The 21,185-nt window shown below is 44.1% G+C and overlaps 1 protein-coding gene across 1 annotated transcript in view; it reads left to right on the top strand.

The window, feature by feature from the left end:
- The first annotated feature begins 12,146 nt into the window (after nucleotides 1–12,146).
- Nucleotides 12,147–21,185, top strand: part of ACTL6B (actin like 6B) — a 28,259-nt gene continuing 19,220 nt past the window's right edge. Inside the window, exons 1-4 of the mRNA XM_053361191.1 lie at nucleotides 12,147–12,376; nucleotides 16,750–16,826; nucleotides 19,517–19,682; nucleotides 20,939–21,039. Of these exons, the coding sequence (XP_053217166.1) occupies nucleotides 12,352–12,376; nucleotides 16,750–16,826; nucleotides 19,517–19,682; nucleotides 20,939–21,039 (369 nt within the window). The 5' untranslated portion in view covers nucleotides 12,147–12,351. The remainder of the gene's footprint in view (nucleotides 12,377–16,749; nucleotides 16,827–19,516; nucleotides 19,683–20,938; nucleotides 21,040–21,185) is intronic.

The following is a 21,185-nucleotide window of genomic DNA, read 5'->3' as shown; positions in this document are numbered from 1 at the left end:
TGGGACCTTCAAGATGTTTTTGTTTGAAGATCATAAGTTCCTCCGTGGGACATACCAGGAGAGGCGGTCCCGTAGGTACGAGGGTCCTGGCCATATAGGGCTTTAAAGGTCAAAGCCAGCACCTTCAACCTGACCCTGTACTCCACCAGGAGCCAGTGCAGCTGGTATAGCACCGGGTGAATGTGATCTCGCAGCGAAGACCCTGTAAGGAGTCTCGCTGCGGAATTCTGCACCCTCGAGTTTCTGGGTCAGTCTCAAGGGCAGCCCCACGTAGAGCGAGTTACAATAATCCAGTCTGGAGGTGAGCGTCACGTGCATCACAGTGGCTGGATCAGGGCGAGAGAGGTAAGGAGCCAACTGCTTAGCTTGGCGGAGATGGAAAAATGCCGCCTTTGTTATAGCTGCAATCTGCGCCTCCATGGAAAGGGAGGAACCGAAGATTACACTCAAACTCTTAACGGACGGTGCTGGCACTAATTGCGCCCCTGCAAGAGATGGGAGTTGCCCCCCCAAACCCATATTGTTCCGTCCCAGCCACAGGACCTCTGTCTTTGAAGGATTTAACTTCAACCAGCTCCCACGTAACCATCCAGCTACAGCTTCTAAACATCTGATCAGTGTGTCTGGGGCCGAGTCAGGATGGCCGCCCATCAACAGAGTTTGTATGTTTGTATGTGATGCCAATAAAGGTTTGATGGTGATAAATGCCCTAAATGGCTGTGCCCTAGAAGAGCTGTTTGTGGAACTGAACCTAGGGGCAGCAACTGTGGACTCCATTTTGAGTGGTGACCTTTTGCCCGGGTGCAACATGTCAGTGTTGTCGACTCCACTGGGAGCGGTGAACATCATGCTGTTAGATTGCACATCCATGCAAATGTCCGATTTCTAAGAAAATCCAGCACGTCGCATTGGGTTTCAAAAGAAGAAACTTCCCCCCGAATGAGGAGGTTGGTAAAAGGGAAGTTGAAAGTCAGACGGGTCAGATCACTCCAAAATGCTTGGGACTTCTTTAAGGACGCTATGCAGTATGAGAAACTCAATTGGAGTTTGGTCTGCAGGTCTGGGAAAGTGTGGTTAATGAGCAGAGTCAAGGAAGCTTTCAGAGGCCAGAAGGCTTCTTTCGAAAAAGTGGATGTCTTTAAAAAAATTAAAAAAATAAAAATATTCATTTCCCTTTTTCATTCATTACATATACGATATCTTTATTGTCATTGTCCCATGGAGAACAATGAAATTGAAAAACTACATAAAACATTCAAAAACCCCTAAAAACTCTGAGACCCCATTTTAAAATACACTATACTATTGTTATGTACTGAGTTGAATAGGATCCAAACTGCAGCAGTCTGATTGGTCCTAGAACAATAGGATCCAAATTGCAGCAGTCTGATTGGTCCTAGAACAATAGGATCCAAATTGCAGCAGTCTGATTGGTCCTAGAACAATAGGATTCAGATTGCAGCAGTCTGATTGGTCCTAGAACAATAGGATTCAGATTGCAGCAGTCTGATTGGTCCTAGAACAATGCAGCAGTATGATTGGTTGGCAGGAAGCACCCAATCATGCTCCATATATAAGTGAATCCACAACCTGATTGGCTTACAGTAGAATTCCGGAATTAGCCAATCATATGCAGCCCATTGTGTAAATAATGTATATAAAGCAGATACTTTGAGGGGACTTTCATTATTCATTCCTCCTCACCACTATGAGCTGAATAAAGAGCATGAAATCACTTTGCGACTCTGAGTATATTTCAACTATAGAGACTCCTTATGCTGCGTTTAGAACCAGAATTGCATTTGCTTAGAAACTGTTTCTCAGGCGGCTAGTCTGAGAACCCTATACCTTCTTCCAGGAGGCAGAAGCTGAAAGAGATCATTTCCGGGGTGCGCACTATCCTGCGCTATCTCTGCCGCTTTCTTATGGCACCTGGAAGCGTAGATTTGATCCAAGTTGGGAAGAGTGCACCCAGTTATTCTCTCCGCAGTCTTCACAACCCTGGACAGCATTGTTTTTTCTCTGACCGTGCAGCTCCCAAACCACACACGTAAGTTAATACACTCTCCACAGTGCAATGGTAAAATGCCATCAACAGGTCCTTCGAGAGATTGTTCATCAGGTCTTTGCTGTTTTCTCCCCAGGTTAGGTCATCTCTCAACTCCATTCCCAGAAATCAAAACACCGAGACCTGTTCCACGCACTTCCCCTCAATAATAAGTGGCTGAATATTCCATTTACATTTCCTAAAGTCCACAATGATCTCTTTCGTTTTCTTTAAGTTAAGGAGTAAGTTCCCCCAACTGCTCAACTTCCTTCCTAGAGGCCGCCTCCCCCTCTCCAGCCGTGATTAAACCAACCACCGTTGTATCATCTGCGAATGATATCTCATCTCATATTCATAACATTTACTATCCATTCCTTCCTCCCTCCCCTCCTGGGCTTCCCCCAACTTCTGCTTCTGATTTTTCTCCTTTCACCTTCTTTTTCTACCTCCTAAAAGAAAAAACTACTAATAACGTATTTATACAATAACATCAAACCTAAAAACATAAAAATAACAATGAATACATCATATTGTTTCTCTGTCTCCTACACATTTTCTAATACTAATAATGTGGACGTTTATTTAAATTCTGCCATCAAGTCTATAGACTTCCTTTGTTTCTGCAAGTATAATATAAATGGTTCCCATTCTTTTTCAAAGTCACTGTTGTCTTTTACTCTTAGTCTGTCTGCCATTTTTCCCAGTTCTGCATAGTTCGTCAACTTCTCCTGCCATTGTTTTTTAGTTGGTATTTCTCCAGTCTTCCAATTTTGTGCAATCAACATTCTCGCTGCTGTAGTGGCATACATAAATAAAGATATACTGAAAAAAGAGAGGAAAAAGCGGATGTCTTGCGGAAACGAAGAGATCCGAAAGGAACACAATTTCTGGCAAAAATAAACGTGAGCAGACAGTAAGGGATGGGGGGAAAGAACCAGGGGAACACATTGCTAGAAACATGAAGGCTACCAACAGGAAGTTATTTTAAATATATTGTTGTTGTTGTTTAGTCATTTAGTCGTGTTCGCCTCTTCTTGACCCCCTGGACCAGAGCACACCAGGCACTCCTGTCTTCCACTGCCTCCCGCAGTTTGGTCAAACTCATGCTGGTAGCTTCGAGAACACTGTACAACCATCTCGTCCTCCGTCGTCCCCTTCTCCTTGCGCCCTCCATCTTTCCCAACATCAGGGTCTTTTCCAGGGAGTCTTCTCTTCTCATGAGGGGGCCAAAGTCTTGGAGCCTCAGCTTCAGGATCTGTCCTTCCAGTGAGCACTCAGGGCTGATTTCCTTAAGAATGGAGAGGTTTTATCTTCTTGCAGTCCATGGGACTCTCAAGAGTCTCCTCCAGCACCAGAATTCAAAAGCATCCATTCTTCGGCGATCAGCCTTCTTGATGGTCCAGCTCTCACTTCCATACATCACTACTGGGAAAACCATAGCTTTAACTATATGGACCTTTGTTGGCAAGGTGATGTCTCTGGAGGCAATTGGACTTTTGGATGACAAGGGAGTCAAAGGAGTGTTGAAGGAGGATAAGGAGATTGCAAAGAAGCTGAATTAATTATTTGCGTCTGCCCTTCATGACGACGGAATATATAGGAAGGTCCCGGTGCCTAAACTAACTTTTGCCGTGTTAAGTTGTGGGTGAACATATCAGATGACACAGCGATTCTTCATTCAGCTCTTGTTTATTCACAGGCCAGAACAGAACTGAACTGAAGGGTTCAGCCAACCTGCTTATATAGAGCTCAACTACAAAGCAACAGTAACAACTTTCTGTAACTATCCAATCACTGAACGTCACTTTCAATTCCTTATTTGCATATGCGGACCTGAGTGAAAACTATCTACAGTATCCCCCTGCTGGCCCAGGGTGAGAACTTCAGTACATAACGTGCAGGAAAGGTGTCAGAGGAACTGAGTGACAAGAGATGGAAGTTCTGGGCCTAATAAACAAAATAAAAATGGAGAAATCGCCAGGTCCTCGTGAGAGTTCTCAGAAAACAAAAATTGCTGATCTTCTAACAAAAATATGTAATGTGTCCCTCAGATCAGCCTTGAATAGACAATCAAACACATTTTTTTTTATAAAAAAATGTATTTCCCCTCACTTATCTAGACAAGCAGCAATCAACCTTTTTAAAACATTTTAAACAAATGTATATTTCCACAAGTTGCTATGTGTCATCAGAGGCCTATAACTATAATGTCAGTTGACATTGCATATATGTAAGAAAGCTATACCAGTTTGATTGGGGGATGAGTGTTCAGACCCCTGGGCTCTCACTTGTGGGGTGCCTCAGGGTTCCCTCCTCTCCCCCATGCTTTTCAACATCTACATGCAGCCGCTGGGAGAGATCATCAGGGGGTTTGGACTGGGTGTTCATCAATATGCGGATGATACCCAGCTCTACCTCTCTTTCAAATCAGAACCAGTGAAGGCAGTGAAGGTCCTGTGTGAGTGCCTGGAGGCGGTTGGAGGTTGGATGGTGGCTAACAGATTGAGGTTGAATCCTGACAAGACAGAAGTACTGTTTTTGGGGGACAGGAGGCGGGCAGGTGTGGAGGATTCCCTGGTCCTGAATGGGGTAACTGTGCCCCTGAAGGACCAGGTGCGCAGCCTGGGAGTCATTTTGGACTCACAGCTGTCCATGGAGGAACAGGTCAAATCTGTGTCCAGGGCAGCTGTTTACCAGCTCCATCTGGTGCACAGGATGAGACCCTATCTGCCTGCGGACTGCCTCACCAGAGTGGTGCATGCTCTGGTTATCTCCCGCTTGGATTACTGCAATGCGCTCTACGTGGGGCTACCTTTGAAGGTGACCCGGAAACTACAACTAATCCAGAACGCGGCAGCTAGACTGGTGACTGGGAGCGGCTGAAGAGACCACATAACACCGGGTCTTGAAAGACCTACATTGGCTCCCAGGACGTTTCCGAGCACAATTCAAAGTGTTGGTGCTGACCTTGAAAGCCCCAAACGACCTCAAAGGCCCAGCATACCTGAAGGAGCGTCTCCACCCCCATCGTTCTACCCGGACACTGAGGTCCAGCACTGAGGGCCTTCTGGCGGTTCCCTCACAGCGAGAAGCCAAGTTACAGGGAACCAGGCAGAGGGCCTTCTCGGTAGTGGCGCCTTCCCTGTGGAACACCCTCGCACCAGATGTCAAAGAGAACAACTACTACCAGGCTTTTAGAAGACATCTGAAGGCAGCCCTGTTTCGGGAAGCTTTTAATGTTTGATGTATTATAGTATTTTAATATTCTTTTGGAAGCCGCCCAGAGTGGCTGGGGAAGCCCAGCCAGATGGGCGGGGTATAAATAATAAATTATTATTATTATTATTGAAACACAGTGATTTTCTTGTGTGTTTCACTCTCACAACACCATTTTTTAAAAAAGGGATCTGGGGGTGATCCTGGAATTTTCAAGCCACTTAGCTTAGCATATGACTCAGGAAAACTGGTGGAAAGTATCGTTAAAGATAAAATAACCAAGCACATAGAAGAACAAGCCTTGCACAGCCAGCATGGCTTTTCCAAGGAAAGCTCATGTCTCACAAACCTATTCGAGTTCTTTGAGAGTGTCAACAAGGGTTTAGATTTAGGTGATCTGGTTGACACAGTGTGCTTGGACTTCCAAAAAGCTTTCGATAAGGTACCATCCCAAACACTCGTGAATAAGCTTAGCCATCATGGAATAAGAGGAAAGGTCCTTTTGTGGATCAGTAACTGGTTAAGTCTTTGTCCATGGAGTTTTCTTGGCAGGGATACTGGAGTGGCTTGCTGGTTCCTGCTCCAGGTGGATCACGTTTGGTCAAAACTCTCCACTATGACCTGTCCGTCTTGGGTGGCCCTGCACGGCATAGCTCATAAATTCTCTGAGTTATTCAAGACCAGGACAGCATCTTAAAAAGTAGAGACATCACCTTGCCAACAAAGGTCCGTATAGTTAAAGCTCTGGTTTTCCCAGTAGTGATGTATGGAAGTGAGAGCTGGACCATAAAGAAGGCTGATCGCCAAAGAATTGATGCTTTTGAATTCTGGTGCTGGAGGAGACTCTTGAGAGTCCCATGGACTGCGAGAAGATCAAACCTCTCCATTCGGAAGGAAATCAGCCCTGAGTGCTCACTGGAAGGACAGATCCTGAAGCTGAGGCTCCAAGACTTTGGCCACCTCATGAGAAGAGAAGACTCCCTGGAAAAGACCCTGATGTTGGGAAAGATGGAGGGCACAAGGAGAAGGGGAGGACGGAGGACGAGATGGTGGGACAGTGTTGTTGAAGATGCCAGCATGAGTTTGACCAAACTGCGGTAGGCAGTGGAAAACAGGAGGGCTTGGCGTGCTCTGGTCCAGGGGGCCATGAAGAGGCGGACACGACTAAACAACTAAACAAATGGTTTTAGAGAATACTATATGAAAATGGTTTTTTTTAAAAGATATTTATTAAGTTTCCAATTTTATACAAACAAGAAGAAAAAAGCAAAAAAGTTTAAAAACACATACAGTTCACAATGCTTGATTTTCAATGACATATTTCCCTGACCTCCTCATACCTCCCCTTCTTGTATTCCAATTCAAATTATTTACTCAGCAAATCCTTATCTCAAAACATTGCAGCTGGAAACCCCTTAATTTCAATCCAACATCATTCAACATTCTTTAATTTTACAATATTTCTGTAAATAGTCCTTAAATTTCTTCCAGTCTTCTTCCGCCGACTCTTCTCCCTGGTCACGGATTCTGCCAGTCATTTCTGCCAATCCCATACAGTCGATCATCTTCATCTGCCATTCTTCCAGAGTGGGTAAATCTTGCATCTTCCAGTACTTTGCAATAAGTATTCTCGCTGCTGTTGTAGCATACATAAAGAAAGTTCTATCCTTTTTTTGACACCAACTGGTCGACCATGCCCAAGAGAAAGGCCTCTGGTTTCTTCAAGAAGGTATATTTAAATACCTTTTTCAATTCATTATATATCATTTCCCAGAAAGCCTTAATCTTAGGGCACGTCCACCAAAGGTGAAAGAATGTACCTTCGGTTTCCTTACATTTCCAACATTTATTATCGGGCAAATGATAGATTTTTGCAAGCTTGACTGGGGTCATGTACCACCTGTATATCATTTTCATAATATTCTCTCTTAAGGCATTACATGCCGTAAACTTCATACCTGTGGTCCATAACTGTTCCCAGTCAGCAAACATAATATTATGTCCAACATCTTGTGCCCATTTAATCATAGCAGATTTAACCGTCTCATCCTGAGTATTCCATTTCAACAGCAAATTATACATTTTTGACAAAGTCTTAGTTTTGGGTTCTAACAGTTCTGTTTCCAGTTTAGATTTTTCCACCTGGAAGCCAACTTTCTTATCCAAATTGTAAGCCTCCATTATCTGATAATAATGAAGCCAGTCTCGCACTTTATCTTTTAAAGAATACTATATGAAAATGTTATATAGATGAAACTATATGAAAATGTTATATAGATGAAACTATATGAAAATGTTATATAGATGGTATCTAGCACCGAATAAACTGGCAAGTGTATAAATCAAAATCGAGTAAGTGTTGGAAATGCAAAGAGTACTTTCTATCATATGTGGTGGCCTTGCAGTAAAGTTAAAGCTTACTGGGAAATGATATATAATGAATTGAAAAAGATGTTTAAAGTAACATTGGTTAAAAAACACACGCACCCAGAAGCCTTTCTCTTGGGAATTATAGGGACAGAACTACCTAAACAGTATAGAAATCTATTCATGTATGTGACTATAGCGGCAAGAATGTTTTTTGCCCAAAAATGGAAAGAAGAAGAAGTCCCGATGCACGAAGAATGGATACAAAAACTTATGGACCATGCTGAAATGGCGAAACTTACCGGAAAAATAAGAAATCAAAATAACAAACTTTTTATAAAAGAATGGAAATGGTTTATTGAATATGTACACATAAATTGTAAACAGATAAGGACATTGGAAGGATTATTGTAAAATGTATTTCATAAGAGTTTCATAACAGTAAATACTTAAAGAAGATGAATAAAAGATTAAGTTACGTTAGTTTAGAATATGCAGGAAATGATAAAAACATTTTAATTTTTTTAACAGTTTATTAACCATCTTATGTTGCATCTGTATACGTTATCATATTACATTGCATATCTTATTATAGCATAACATGTATACAAAGTTTATATACAAAATTTATATACCTAAAAAGAAAAAAGAAACAAGAAAAACACAACACTATTCCCAGATCATATATGTACCAACACTACAGACTTCCTGTCAATCACGTTGTATAATCCATTTTTTAACAAGTGAATGTACTCTTATTATTGTATATTTCTTTGCATTTTATCTAATACATTTGTATATCAAATTGTACCCTTAATCTTATTTCTCAATTCAATTTCTCTCCAACGTCAATCAAATGCCAGCATAGATAGTGAACCTTCACTGTATTTTTGAACATCTATCTTATATCTATCCCATTTTTCCAAAAATTTAAGGAACCGCAGAAAGAGGAGGAAGGAAGTCGAGATTTGAAATGTGAAAATGACTGGAAAACTATTGAAATATCTATAACTGAAGATCAAATAAAATAAAATAAAATAAACAAATTATGTAGAGAAAAGTTTTTATTATTCTCTTCTAAGACTGCATCTTGTGGACATCCACTGAAGCTGAATGCTGAAAGGTTCAGGACAGATAAAAAGAAGCAATTCTTCATGTAGTGAATAGTTAAACAGTGGAACTCCCTGCCACAGGAGACAGCAGTGGCCCACAACAGGAATGGCTTTGGAAGAGATTGGGCAGAGAAGGCCGTTGATAATATGTCATGGAATTTTATGAAAAAGAATTTGGAGTCAATGGATATGGGACAATCTTTTCTCAAGGGTATAGGAGCTATATATTCGGAACAGAAAGCTAGATTAATAGCGAATAATGTATTAACAGATACCTTTGAAATCACAAAAGGAACAAGACAGGGGTGTCCGTTGCCACCACTATTATTTATAACAGTCCTTGAAGTCAAGAAATATAAGAGTGAATGAAATAATAATAATAATAATAATTTATTATTTATACCCCGCCCATCTGGCTGAGTTTCCCCAGCCACTCTGGGCGGCTCCCAATCAGTGTTAAAAACAGTACAGCGTTACATATTAAAAACTTCCCTGAACAGGGCTGCCTTAAGATGCCTTCTGAATGTCAGGTAATTATTTATCTCTTTGACATCTGATGGGAGGGCGTTCCACAGGGCGGGCGCCACTACCGAGAAGGCCCTCTGTCTGGTTCCCTGTAGCCTCACTTCTCGCAATGAGGGAACCGCCAGAAGGCCCTCGGCGCTGGATCTCAGTGTCCGGGCTGAACGATGGGGGTGGAGACGCTCCTTCAGGTATACAGGACCGAGGCCGTTTAGGGCTTTAAAGGTCAGCACCAACACTTTGAATCATGCTCGGAAACGTACTGGGAGCCAATGCAGATCTCTCAGAACCGGTGTTATGTGGTCCCGGCGGCCACTCCCAGTCACCAGTCTAGCTGCCGCATTCTGGATTAATTGCAGTTTCCGGGTCACCTTCAAAGGTAGCCCCACGTAGAGCGCGTTGCAGTAGTCCAAGCGTGAGATAACTAGAGCATGCACCACTCTGGCGAGACAGTTCGCGGGCAGGTAGGGTCTTAGCCTGCGTACCAGGTGGAGCTGGTAGACAGCTGCCCTGGACACAGAGTTAACCTGCGCCTCCATGGACAGCTGTGAGTCCAAAATGACTCCCAGGCTGCGCACCTGGTCCTTCAGGGGCACAGTTACCCCATTCAAGACCAGGGAATCCCCCACACCAACCCGCTCCCTGTCCCCCACAAACAGTACTTCTGTCTTGTCAGGATTCAACCTCAATCTGTTAGCCGCCATCCATCCTCCAACTGCCTCCAGACACTCACACAGGACCTTCACCACCTTCACTGGTTCTGATTTAAAGGAGAGGTAGAGCTGGGTGTCATCTGCATACTGATGGACACCCAGTCCAAAATGTAAAAGGAATTAGTGTTGGATCCAAAGAATATAAATCGAAAGCCTTTGCTGACGATTTAGTAATAACTAAATCCAGTGGACCTAAAGCACTGGACAGGATTGAGGAATTTGGACAAGTAGCCGGTTTTAGACTTACAGGTGAAACTTGGAAAATCAGAATATCGTGGAAAAGTTCATTCATTTCAGTAATTCAACTTAAAAGGTGAAACTAATATATGAGATAGACTCATGACATGCAAAGCGAGATACGTCAAGCCTTTATTTGTTATAATTGTGATGATCATGGCTTATAGCTGATGAACACCCCAAATTAACAATCCCAGAAAATTAGAATATTAAATGAAATCAGCAAAACAAGGGCTGCAAATAGAGCAATATTGGACCTCTGAGAAGTAGAAGCATGCATATGTACTCAGTGCTTGGTTTGGGCCCCTTTTGCGTCAATTACTGCCTCAATGCGGCGTGGCATGGATGCTATCGGCCTGTGGCACTGCTGAGGTGTTATGGAAGACCAGGACGCTTAAATAGCAGCCTTCAGCTCTTCTGCATTGCTCGGTCTCATGTCTCTCATCTTTCTCTTGGCAATGCCCCATAGATTCTCTGGGGTTCAGGTCAGGCGAGTTTGCTGGCCAATCAAGCACAGTAATCCCATGGGCACTGAACCAGGTTTTGGTACTTTTGGCAGTGTGGGCAGGTGCCAAGTCCTGCTGAAAAATGAAGTCAGCATCCCCATAAAGCTCGGCTGTGGAAGGAAGCATGAAGTGCTCCAAAATCTGGTAGACGGCTGCGTTGACCCTGGACTTAATGAAGCACAGTGGACCAACACCAGCTGACGACATGGCTCCCCAAATCAACACAGACTGTGGAAACTTCACACTGGACTTCAAGCATCTGGCATTGTGTGCCTCCCCATTCTTCCTCCAGACTCTTGGTTTCCAAATGAGATGCAAAAGCTGCTCTCATCAGAAAAGAGATTTGCTGTATTTGCAGCCCTTATTTTGCTGATTTCATTTAATATTCTAATCGTCACTATTATAACAAATTAAGGCTTGACATATCTCGCTTTGCATGTCATGAGTCTATCTCATATATTGTTGTTGTTGAGTCGTTTAGTCGTGTCCGCCTCTTTGTGACCCCCTGGACCAGAGCACGCCAGGCCCTCCTGTCTTCCACTGCCTCCCGCAGTTTGGTCAAACTCATGCTGGTACCTTCGAGAACACTGTCCCACCATCTCGTCCTCCGTCGCCCCCTTCTCCTTGTGCCCTCCATCTTTCCCAACATCAGGGTCTTTTCCAGGGAGTCTTCTCTTCTCATGAGGTGGCCAAAGTATTGGAGCCTCAGCTTCAGGATCTGTCCTTCCAGTGAGCACTCAGGGCTGATTTCCTTCAGAATGGAGAGGTTTGATCTTCTTGCAGTCCATGGGACTCTCAAGAGTCCCCTCCAGCACCAGAATTCAAAAGCATCCATTCTTCAGCCAGCCTTCTTTATGGTCCAGCTCTCACCTTTTAAGCTGAATTACTGAAAGAAATGAACTGTCCCACGATATTCTAATTTCCCGAGTTTCACCTGTAGTAAAACAAAAACGAAGATGTTAGTTAAAAAAACAAACAAAGCGGGACAACTCCATGGAGAAGGAGAGCGCAATAAGCGTCTGCTAGCCATGATGGCTCTGCACTGTCAGAGGCACTAATTCTTCTGAACACCAGTTCGAATCCTGATGGGGGGACGACTTCCTATGGGGAGAAACTGGCTGGCCAATGTGCAAATGATGGTGGGCTCAAGGCGCCAGCCGCCTGATCCAACAGGACTCTTCTTCTTCTTCCTGTGTGCCTTAAGGGTCTCCCTCTGCTTTTTGCCCCCCTCCCAACACTGTAAGGGGGGTGGCAGCTGCCCCCACCGCCTTGGCTCCTTTAAGAATTCAGCTGTTCTCTCTTCTCATTGTCTCCAATGGCAGCCAATCAGGGATTCCGCTGGTCGAGGGGGTGCGCGCTGCTCTGATTGGCTATGACGCATCCCTTACTCCCCCCACCCCCCCTTCCACCTTGATCTCTCCCTCCCTCCCTCCCTCCGCAGCCCCCTCCCCTCCCCGGGTCGCTGTCCACTGGCCTGGGTGCTGAATTCTCCCAACCAGCCCTGCCCCGTCCGTGGCGAGACCCCCCCAGCCAGAGCCCGGGGGCTCTCAGACACCCACCCACCCACCTACCTACCCACCCACCCAATCCGGAGCATTGCAAAGGGGCGCTGGCGCTGCCTGGGAGCCGCGATGAGCGGAGGGGTCTACGGAGGAGGTAAAGGCTGGGTTGCCATCGGCGTCGCAGCTGCTTGGCTTGGGGAGGGGGGTCCCGGCAGCCCCCACCCCACCAGTTCTGGGCCCTGCATGCATTTGGTCGCGGGGCACCCCGGGGAGACCCTTCGCTGCCAGCATCCCGGTCTTCTTGCACCCAGCAACAGCTGCATTCCTGCACTTGGCTAGGGCGGCTGGAGAGGGTGTTGCGCCCACCCTGCTCATCGCTCCGAGCTGGTGGCTCCCTCCCAGCCAGCCAGGAGGGCAGGGAAACTGCGGAACTCACCCCCACAGGAAGCAGCGGGGACCACCAAGCCGGGAAAGGGGGGAAATTCACGGAGGAGAAGCCTAGCGGCGGCTACCGGCCGCAAGGAGCGGAGAGATGCGCTCTTGCGCGCAAATCCTTGCTTGCTGGGTTGGCCAATGAGGCATCCGGTTGGCCACTGGGAGAAGAGGATGTTGGGCTAGGGGGGCCGCCGGCCTGGTCCAGCAGCCTCGAGGGTCCTTGTGCATAGTCCAACTCAGGTGCCAACCTGGTCTTGAGTCAGATCCATGCCTTTTTTAATTGTCTCTGCTGAATGTGACTTGGCTCGCTTATTTGAGCCGCCTGATTCCTTGGGTGTTGGTTTAATGGGGCACCAAAAGGTCATTTTCCTGCTTCTGCTATGCTGAGTGAAGATTGTTGTCATTACAAGGCACCCCTTGACTTGCTGGTGCTCTCCAGTTCTTTTGGACTACAGCTCCCATCATCCCCAGCCAGTGATGGGAGTTGTAGTCCCAAACAGCTGGGTGTGTGTTTGTGTGTCAGCCTGTCAAGGCTGCTATAGATCAGGCATATAGGCAAACGTGGCCCTCCAGATGTTTTGGGACTACAAATCCCATCATCCCTAGCTAATAATAATAATAATAAGTTTTATTTGAATAATAATAATAATAATATTTTTTAAAATTTGTATCCCTCCCTCCCTCCCCAGCCAAAGCTGGACTCAGAGCGGCCAACATCATATAAATAAGACAATATGCATAATACAATATACAATATGCAAATAAAATAACATTCAACATTCATTAAAACAATATAGAATAATATTAAATATCAGCATTTCAAAATTAAACAAAAATCCATTAACCGTTACAATAAGTAATTTCTAAACCCCAATCAATACATTTCTTTTCACTTCACACGGTCTTTGGCCTAAAGTAAGACAGACCAAAATTTAATGATGTTTACAATATGCTGAGCTTTCCTCCTTCAACAATCCGTCTAGTCACTTGACTAGAAACTACCATATCAATATTCTGAGTCAGTTTCCCATTCTAGAGGCAGACGCGACCAGTGGTCAGGGATGATGGGAATGGTAGTCTCAAAACATCTGGAGGGCCGAGGTCGCCTATGCCTGCTATAGATCATCCTCTGCAGTGTAGCTTGGTGCCTGGAAAACCCCTATTTGCGGGTGCTTTCAAACTTCTATCTCCCCTTCCTTCGCTGCCCCCCTTGAGTCAGATTACCGTATTTTTCGCTCCACAAGACGTACCTGGCCATAAGACGCACCCAGTTTTTAGAGGAGGAAAACAACAAGAAGAAAAATATTCTGAACAAAACAGTGGATGTATGATTTTTGTGGTTCATTCTGTGGCCACAGACATGTGATCTGATGGTGAATTTGGGGTGACCCAATGCAAAAATCCCGAGGATCCATGTGGATCCGTGCTTCATAACCACATTTTTGCACCATTGCGGCCCCAGGAAACAGTGGGTGCGTGGTTTTTTTGGTGCAGGCTGCAGCCATGGACATGCCATGTGATCTGATGGTGAATTTGGGGTGACCCAATGCAAAAATCCTTAGCATTCATGGGCTTTTACCTCCCTCCTCCCAGGCAGCCTCCTTTATCTCTAGAGTCCCTTATCTCCCTTCCCGATCGCTTACTGATCAGCTGTTTCCTTTCAACACTCCCTTCCCTCTGGTTTGCCTTAGTGTCTTTTCCTTAGCTGGAGCAGTTTTTTGCTCCTCCTTTTCTTCTAATTTCTCTCCTTATTGCTTTGGTCTTCCTGCTTCCCCCCCTTTGCAAGTTTGCTGTCTTTACCTCACCGCTCTCAGGCAGCCTCCTTTATCTCTAGCCTCCCTTATCTCTCTCCCTGATGGGCAAATGATCAGTGGCTTTGTTTCAACAACAAAAAAGGACAATCTGCTTTTTGCCCCTGGGCAATTCGGCTCCAGGCTCCAGGCATTCGCTCCATAAGACGCACAGACATTTCCCCTGACTTTTTAGGAAGAAAAAAAATGCGTCTTATGGAGCGAAAAATACAGTATCTGTTTATCTCAAGTTCTGTGTATCTCAAGAACAGGATACGACTCCAGTCACTACAAACCCACAGCTGCTTAGCAGACATTAAATGTTAGCAGTGTTTAAACCAAACTTTGCTTACTGGGTGCTTTCCAGCTGTTTTGTACTACAACTCCCATCATGGCACACTGATGGGCATTCAGGTTCAAAACCTCTGGTTGGAACCAGTTTGAAGAAGTCTCCATTATAGGCTTATAAGTTAATTAATTAGGGAAGTTGTGCATTCTGGATCGAAGGCTTGGACGGCTGGTATAGACTAGTTTTTTAAAAAGAAATCTGCATTCTCTTTTTAATAATTTTTAAAAAATAATTTTCACATTTAAACATTATCATCATATACACCATAACAAATACAATTAAAGTAGAAAATAAAACATTTTCACACCTTATTAAATCCGTATTTTGGGATTACTCAGATCACTTGACTTCCCTCCTTTCCCTCACCTGGTTATATATATTATATTATATTATATTATATTATATTATATTATATTATATTATATTATATATTATATATTATATTATATTATATTATATTATATTATATTATATTATATTATATTATATTATATTATATTATATTATATTATATTATATTATATTATACATGTCTATAATTTCCTTATCCTTAATTATTTCCATTTTTGAACATTGTCCTTGATATTACAAGTGCTTTTTTTAAAAAAACCTGCTATTGTATTAACTTATTTACAATGCTTTTGTAAATATGCAATAAACATTTTCCATTATTTTTGTTGTCTTCTTGATTTCTTAGTCTTCCAGTTAATTTAGCCATTTCAGCATATTCCATTAATTTAAGTTGCCAAGTTGGGACTTGTTCTTCTTTCCAGCATTGGGCTATCAATGTCCGTGCGGCTGTTGTTGTGTACATAAACATATTTTTGTATTCTTTCGGTATATCCAGTCCAGTTATACCTATTAATAAAGCCTCCAGTTTTCAAATAAATGTTATTTTAAACATTTTTTTCAACTCATTATAAATCATTTCCCAAAACCCTTTTATAACCTTACATTGCCACCACATATGGTATGCTTCTTTACACTTCCAACACTTATTATCTTTTGTTTTGTACATTTTTTTATTGTTTAACCGGAGTTAGAGACCATCTGTACATTATTTTCATATAGTTCTCCTTAAGAGCCGTACTTGCCATAAATTTTATATCACTTTTCCATAATCTTTCCCAATCTGTCATCTGTATATTATGTCCCACATCTTTTGCCCATTTTATCATAATGCATTTGACCTCTTCGTTCTTTGTTTTCCATTCCAACAATAAATTATACATTTTTGATAATAATTTATATTCTCTTTCTATTATTTCTCTCTGGAATTTTGAAATTTCATATGCAAATCCTTTCTTTTTATCATTTTTCAATGTTTCATTTAATTGAAAATATTGTAACCAATCCATTAACTTTTCTTTTATTTCGTTATATTCTTTTAATTATAATTTATTATCCATTTCTATTAACAGCCCTCTATATGTTGCCCAGTTGGGTTTCATATTAATTTTTTCAATGCTATTGCTTCCAGTGGCAAAAGCCACCATGGTGCTTTTGGTTCTAGTAAGTATTTATATTTCCCCCAAACTTTAAAAATTGCCTTTCTTATTATATGGTTCGGGAAGCTTCTATGTACCTTGACCATCTGATACCACAAATATGCATGCCAACCAAATCTGTTATCATGTCCTTCTAAATCTAGTAAGTCTACATTCTTCAATGTTATCCAATCCCGTATCCAACAGAAAGAAGAGGCTTCATAGTATAATTTTAAATTTGGTAACGAGAAGCCTCCTCTTTCTTTAAGGTCTGTTAATAGTTTATATTTTATTTTTGGCTTCTTGCTTCTCCAAATAAATCTTGAAATATCTCTCTTTAGAACAATTCACATTACTTATCACCGGGATTGTTTGAAATAAGGCTAACATTTTTGGCAATACATTCATCTTACCGGGTAATTACCACTATCCTTCCTAATAGATGTAACCTTTGATTCCTCCGTAGATGAGGTTGGGGCTCTGGTCTTCGACATCGGCTCATTCTCAGTCCGGGCTGGCTATGCTGGCGAAGACTGCCCTAAGGTACAATGCCCGGGGGCACCCCAAAATACCCAACCCCTTCAGCCTCCCCCTCCCTCCTTTAACCCTTTGCCTTCTTCAATTTGTCCCCATGTCAGTTTCAGTTTATTGGTTAATTTTTCTAGTAGGGCTGTTTCCCAGACTAGTTGGTACCATTGGTCCAGGCTTACTCCAGTGTCTGGCTATGATGCTTCTGGCTGCTGAAAGTAGGTGGGTTATGAGTTCTTTGTGGTGCAAGTGGGCATTGTTGTCTTGGAAGATGTTCAGTAAGGCCAATTCTGGGGTGGTTTCTAATACTTGCTTGGTTATTTTACTTATTTCTTGTATGGTTGTTGTCCAGAATGGTTGGATTTGGGGGCACTCCCACCACATGTGGAGGTATGTGCCTGTGGAGGTGAACCCTCTACTTTACCCCTTTGCAAAAAAATGAGTGGATTTGACATATTTTGGGACTGAATATTGGGAACGTATTGGTAGAATTGGGACGCGGGTGGCGCTGTGGGTTAAACCACAGAGCCTAGGACTTGCCGATCAGAAGGTCAGCAGTTCGAATCCCCACAACGGGGTGAGCTCCCGTTGCTCGGTCCAGCTCCTGCCAACCTAGCAGTTCGAAAGCATGTAAAAGTGCAAGTAGATAAATAGGTACCAGTCCAGCGGGAAGGTAAACGGCGTTTCCGTGCGCTGCTCTGGTTCGCCGGAAGCGGCTTAGTCCTGCTGGCCACATGACCCGGAAGCTGTACGCCGGCTCCCTCGGCCAGCAAAGCGAGATGAGCACTGCAACGCCAGAGTCGGCCGCGACTGGACCTAATGGTCAGGGGTCCCTTTACCTTTACCTATTGGTAGAATTGCTGGGTGCCATACTAGAGCGAATATTCAGAATAAATTTTGGGTACGGGGAAACTGGAAATCCCTTTTATCTCTTTTTCCTTTTCTTTCTCTCTCCGCCCCCCACCCCCAATCTATTCCTCTCTTCCTTATTATTACTTTCTTTTTTTTAATTGCTTTTATCGAAAGATTTCTATACATTGCAAAGGTACAAATAGGGTCTCCGTTTTCGGTTTGCAGAATCTTTCCTGCAGGTCAGTTACCAAAGGCATTGTGAACTGGGGGAGAGAGATGTGGGGAGAGAAAGGGGGTGTGCATGCATGGAGTTTTGTGCAAGCATTTATTCCTTTATTTTCTTTCTCTCTCCCTCTCTTGTTTTCCTTGGTGTCTTCTGCTCTGGGGCTTTATTAGGATTATTGGTGAAGGACCTTGGGTGACAGGCAGGGAAGCGAAGACCTCCCAGGCCAGGAGGCCAGGAGAAGAAAACACAGACCCTCCAAGTATCCCTATTTTCCAGGGACGCCCCTGATTTAGAGAAGCCATCCCGGTTTCTGATTTGACCCTGAAAACGCCTCACTTTTCCTTAGGACACCCCTATTTTTCACTGGAGAAACGTTGGAGGGTATGGTTATCCGACTCCCGAGCCGTCCTGTATAGTCAATCCTATAATAGCAGGCATGGCCAGACTCGACCCTCCAGCGGTTTTGGGACTACAACTCCCATCATCCGTAGCTAGCAGGACCAGCGATCATGGATGATGGGAATTGTAGTCCCAAAACAGCTGGAGGGCCAAATTTGGCCATGCCTGCTGTATAGGGAAAGGTTGTTTTTTTTTTAAATACTTAATGTTTTATTATTATTTTTTGTTGCTGTCTTGTTTTTAACACTCGCTTGGGAGCTGCCCAGAGTGGCTGGGGAAACTCAGCCAGATGGGTGGGGTATAAATAAATTATTATTGTTGTTGTTGTTGTTGTTTAGTCGTTTAGTCGTGTCCGCCTCTTCGTGACCCCCTGGACCAGAGCACGCCAGGCACTCCTGTCTTCCACTGCCTCCCGCAGTTTGGTCAAACTCATGCTGGTCCCTTTGAGAACACTGTCCCGCCATCTCGTCCTCTGTCGTCCCCTTCTCCTTGTGCCCTCCATCTTTCCCAACATCAGGGTCTTTTCCAGGGAGTCTTCTCTTCTCATAATGATGATAATTATAATTATTATTATTATTATTATTATTATTAATGTTGGAAGCTGCCCAAAGTGGCTGCCCAGTAAGACGTGTGCGGGGTTAAAATAGTAAAATTATCATGACGGAATGGGATGTCCCTATTTTTACCGGAGAAACTGTGAAAAGGGCGGTCCCAGCTGAGACCCCGTTTCTGTGTGAAATAAGAGTTAAGAGCTACTTTTGAGAGAAGGCTCTGCATTTTCTTTTCTCTTTCCGTTTTTGTTTAGTTTATTATTGTTTTATGAAAAACCTTTAATAATAATAATTTATTATGTATACCCTGCCCATCTGGCTGGGTTTCCCCAGCCACTCTGGGCGGCTTCCAACAAAACACTAAAATACAATAACCTATTAAGCATTAAAAGCTTCCCCAAACAGGACTGCCTTCAGATGTCTTCTAAAAGTTTGGTAGTTGTTTTTCTCTTTGACATCTGGTGGGAGGGCGTTCCACAGGGCGGGCGCCACCACCGAGAAGGCCCTCTGCCTGGTTCCCTGTAACTTGGCTTCTCGCAGGGAGGGAACTGCCAGAAGGCCATTGCAGCTGGACCTCATAAAATCAAATTTTATGGGAAAAGGAAGGAACAGAAGGAGGCTGGAGGGGCGACGCTCTGCTGCCCCCCCAAAAAACCACCCCACCTCTCTCTTTGCAGGCAGATTTCCCCACTACCGTGGGGCTACTCTCTCACGACGAGTCGGCGATGGAGCTGGACGGGGACAAGGAGAAAAAATCCGGGAAGGTCTATTACATCGACACCAACTCCTTGCACGTCCCCCGGGAGAACACGGAGGTCATCTCGCCCCTCAAGAACGGAATGAGTATGGGGCATGGCAGCTATGGGGAGGGCGAAGAGTTTTGGGGGGGTCCTTGACGTGGCACACGAACCATGGGAACGCTTGGCCTGGATGCTCTACAATTCCCAGAGTTCAGGACAGAGCGGGGAAAGTCCTTCTTCCTGCAGGTTAATCTTTGGGACTCCCTGCCACTGGAGGCCACCAACCTGGCTGGCTTTGAAAGAGAAATTCATGGCGGGGGACAGGGTTATCAACAGAAGTGATGCTTCTGAGAACCAGTTGTTGGAAACCACAGGAAGGGTGTGTGTGGGTGTTGGTCTTGTGTTCGAATCCTGCTTGTTAGTTTCGCAGAATTGGCTTCTGTGAGATGCTGGACCAAATGGGCTGCCTGCCTGACTCAGCCGCCTCTTATTATGGTCTTATGTTTAATTGGGATAATTTATAGGAATGGGAGAAGGATTTCAATTCAGCTCATGTTTAAAGGCAAATCTATCCTCTCACTCTAAAAATAAATAAAATTAAAACTAGCCTTTGGAATTTGCAAGTTCCTGTATTTTGCAATCTGCTTCTCCAACTGGCCAGCGGTTACAGTAATGCATAGCTTAAGGAAAAGGACTATATTCGTGAAAAACCACCTGCAGGTATTTGTAATGTTAGGGGGAAGTTGTTTCAGAAAATGCGTACGTTTCTCAAAACTGCATACAAATACGGTGAAGGAGAAATTTGCCCTTAATTCCGGGCGAATTTTCCTGAGCGCATTTTCCTTTGAACAGTTGCAAATTGAGGCAGAAAATCTGGGCGGCTGAATTTAAGGTGGGTAGAAATGAGAAACTGAGAGTGTGGAGACTGGCCGGTCTTCCTACCCGTTTGGGAGTCGTTGAAACAGGGGTGAAACTGGTTTAAGTGCACAACAGTTTGTCCCCACTTTTGCTCTTCTGCACTGCAGAATCTGTCCCTCTTAGCCGTGAAGATCCCCACCCCCATAAAAGCCCACCTTCCCCATAAACATCAAGACGTCGCCAGGCAGGCAGCCTCAGTTGAGCTGCACCCCCAGTGCGTTGGAGTTACTTGGAAACCGCTAATGTGCATTGGAGTGCATTGCATGGCTATTCCTTTAACAGCCACAGGTGTCGCTATTCCCCCACTAAACTGCACTGTAACGTCTGATTCAGTGGATGGCGCCCTCTAGTGGGAAGTCCCTGAAATGACGACGAACTGTTGAAAGGGTGTTGTTGGCGGTTCCATTCCTGACACTGTCCGAATTCTCCTTTCTACCCCAGTTGAGGACTGGGACTGCTTTCAAGCCATTCTGGATCACACCTACAACAAACACATCAAATCAGAGCCGAACCTCCACCCGGTGCTCATGTCCGAGGCCCCGGTACGTATCCTGCCATGCCCCGCTCCCCCAAATCAAAGAATGGTAGAGTTGGAAGGGACCCCAAAGTCATCTAGACCATCCCCTGGAATGCAGGAATCCCAGCTGAATAAATCCCCTGCTCTTGTGCGACGTGAACTAGCCTGCCT

The sequence above is a fragment of the Podarcis raffonei genome, chromosome 13 (assembly GCF_027172205.1).
Source record: "Podarcis raffonei isolate rPodRaf1 chromosome 13, rPodRaf1.pri, whole genome shotgun sequence".
Classification (NCBI taxonomy): Eukaryota; Metazoa; Chordata; class Lepidosauria; order Squamata; family Lacertidae; genus Podarcis; species Podarcis raffonei.
This window is presented reverse-complemented; position numbering and strand designations above follow the sequence as displayed.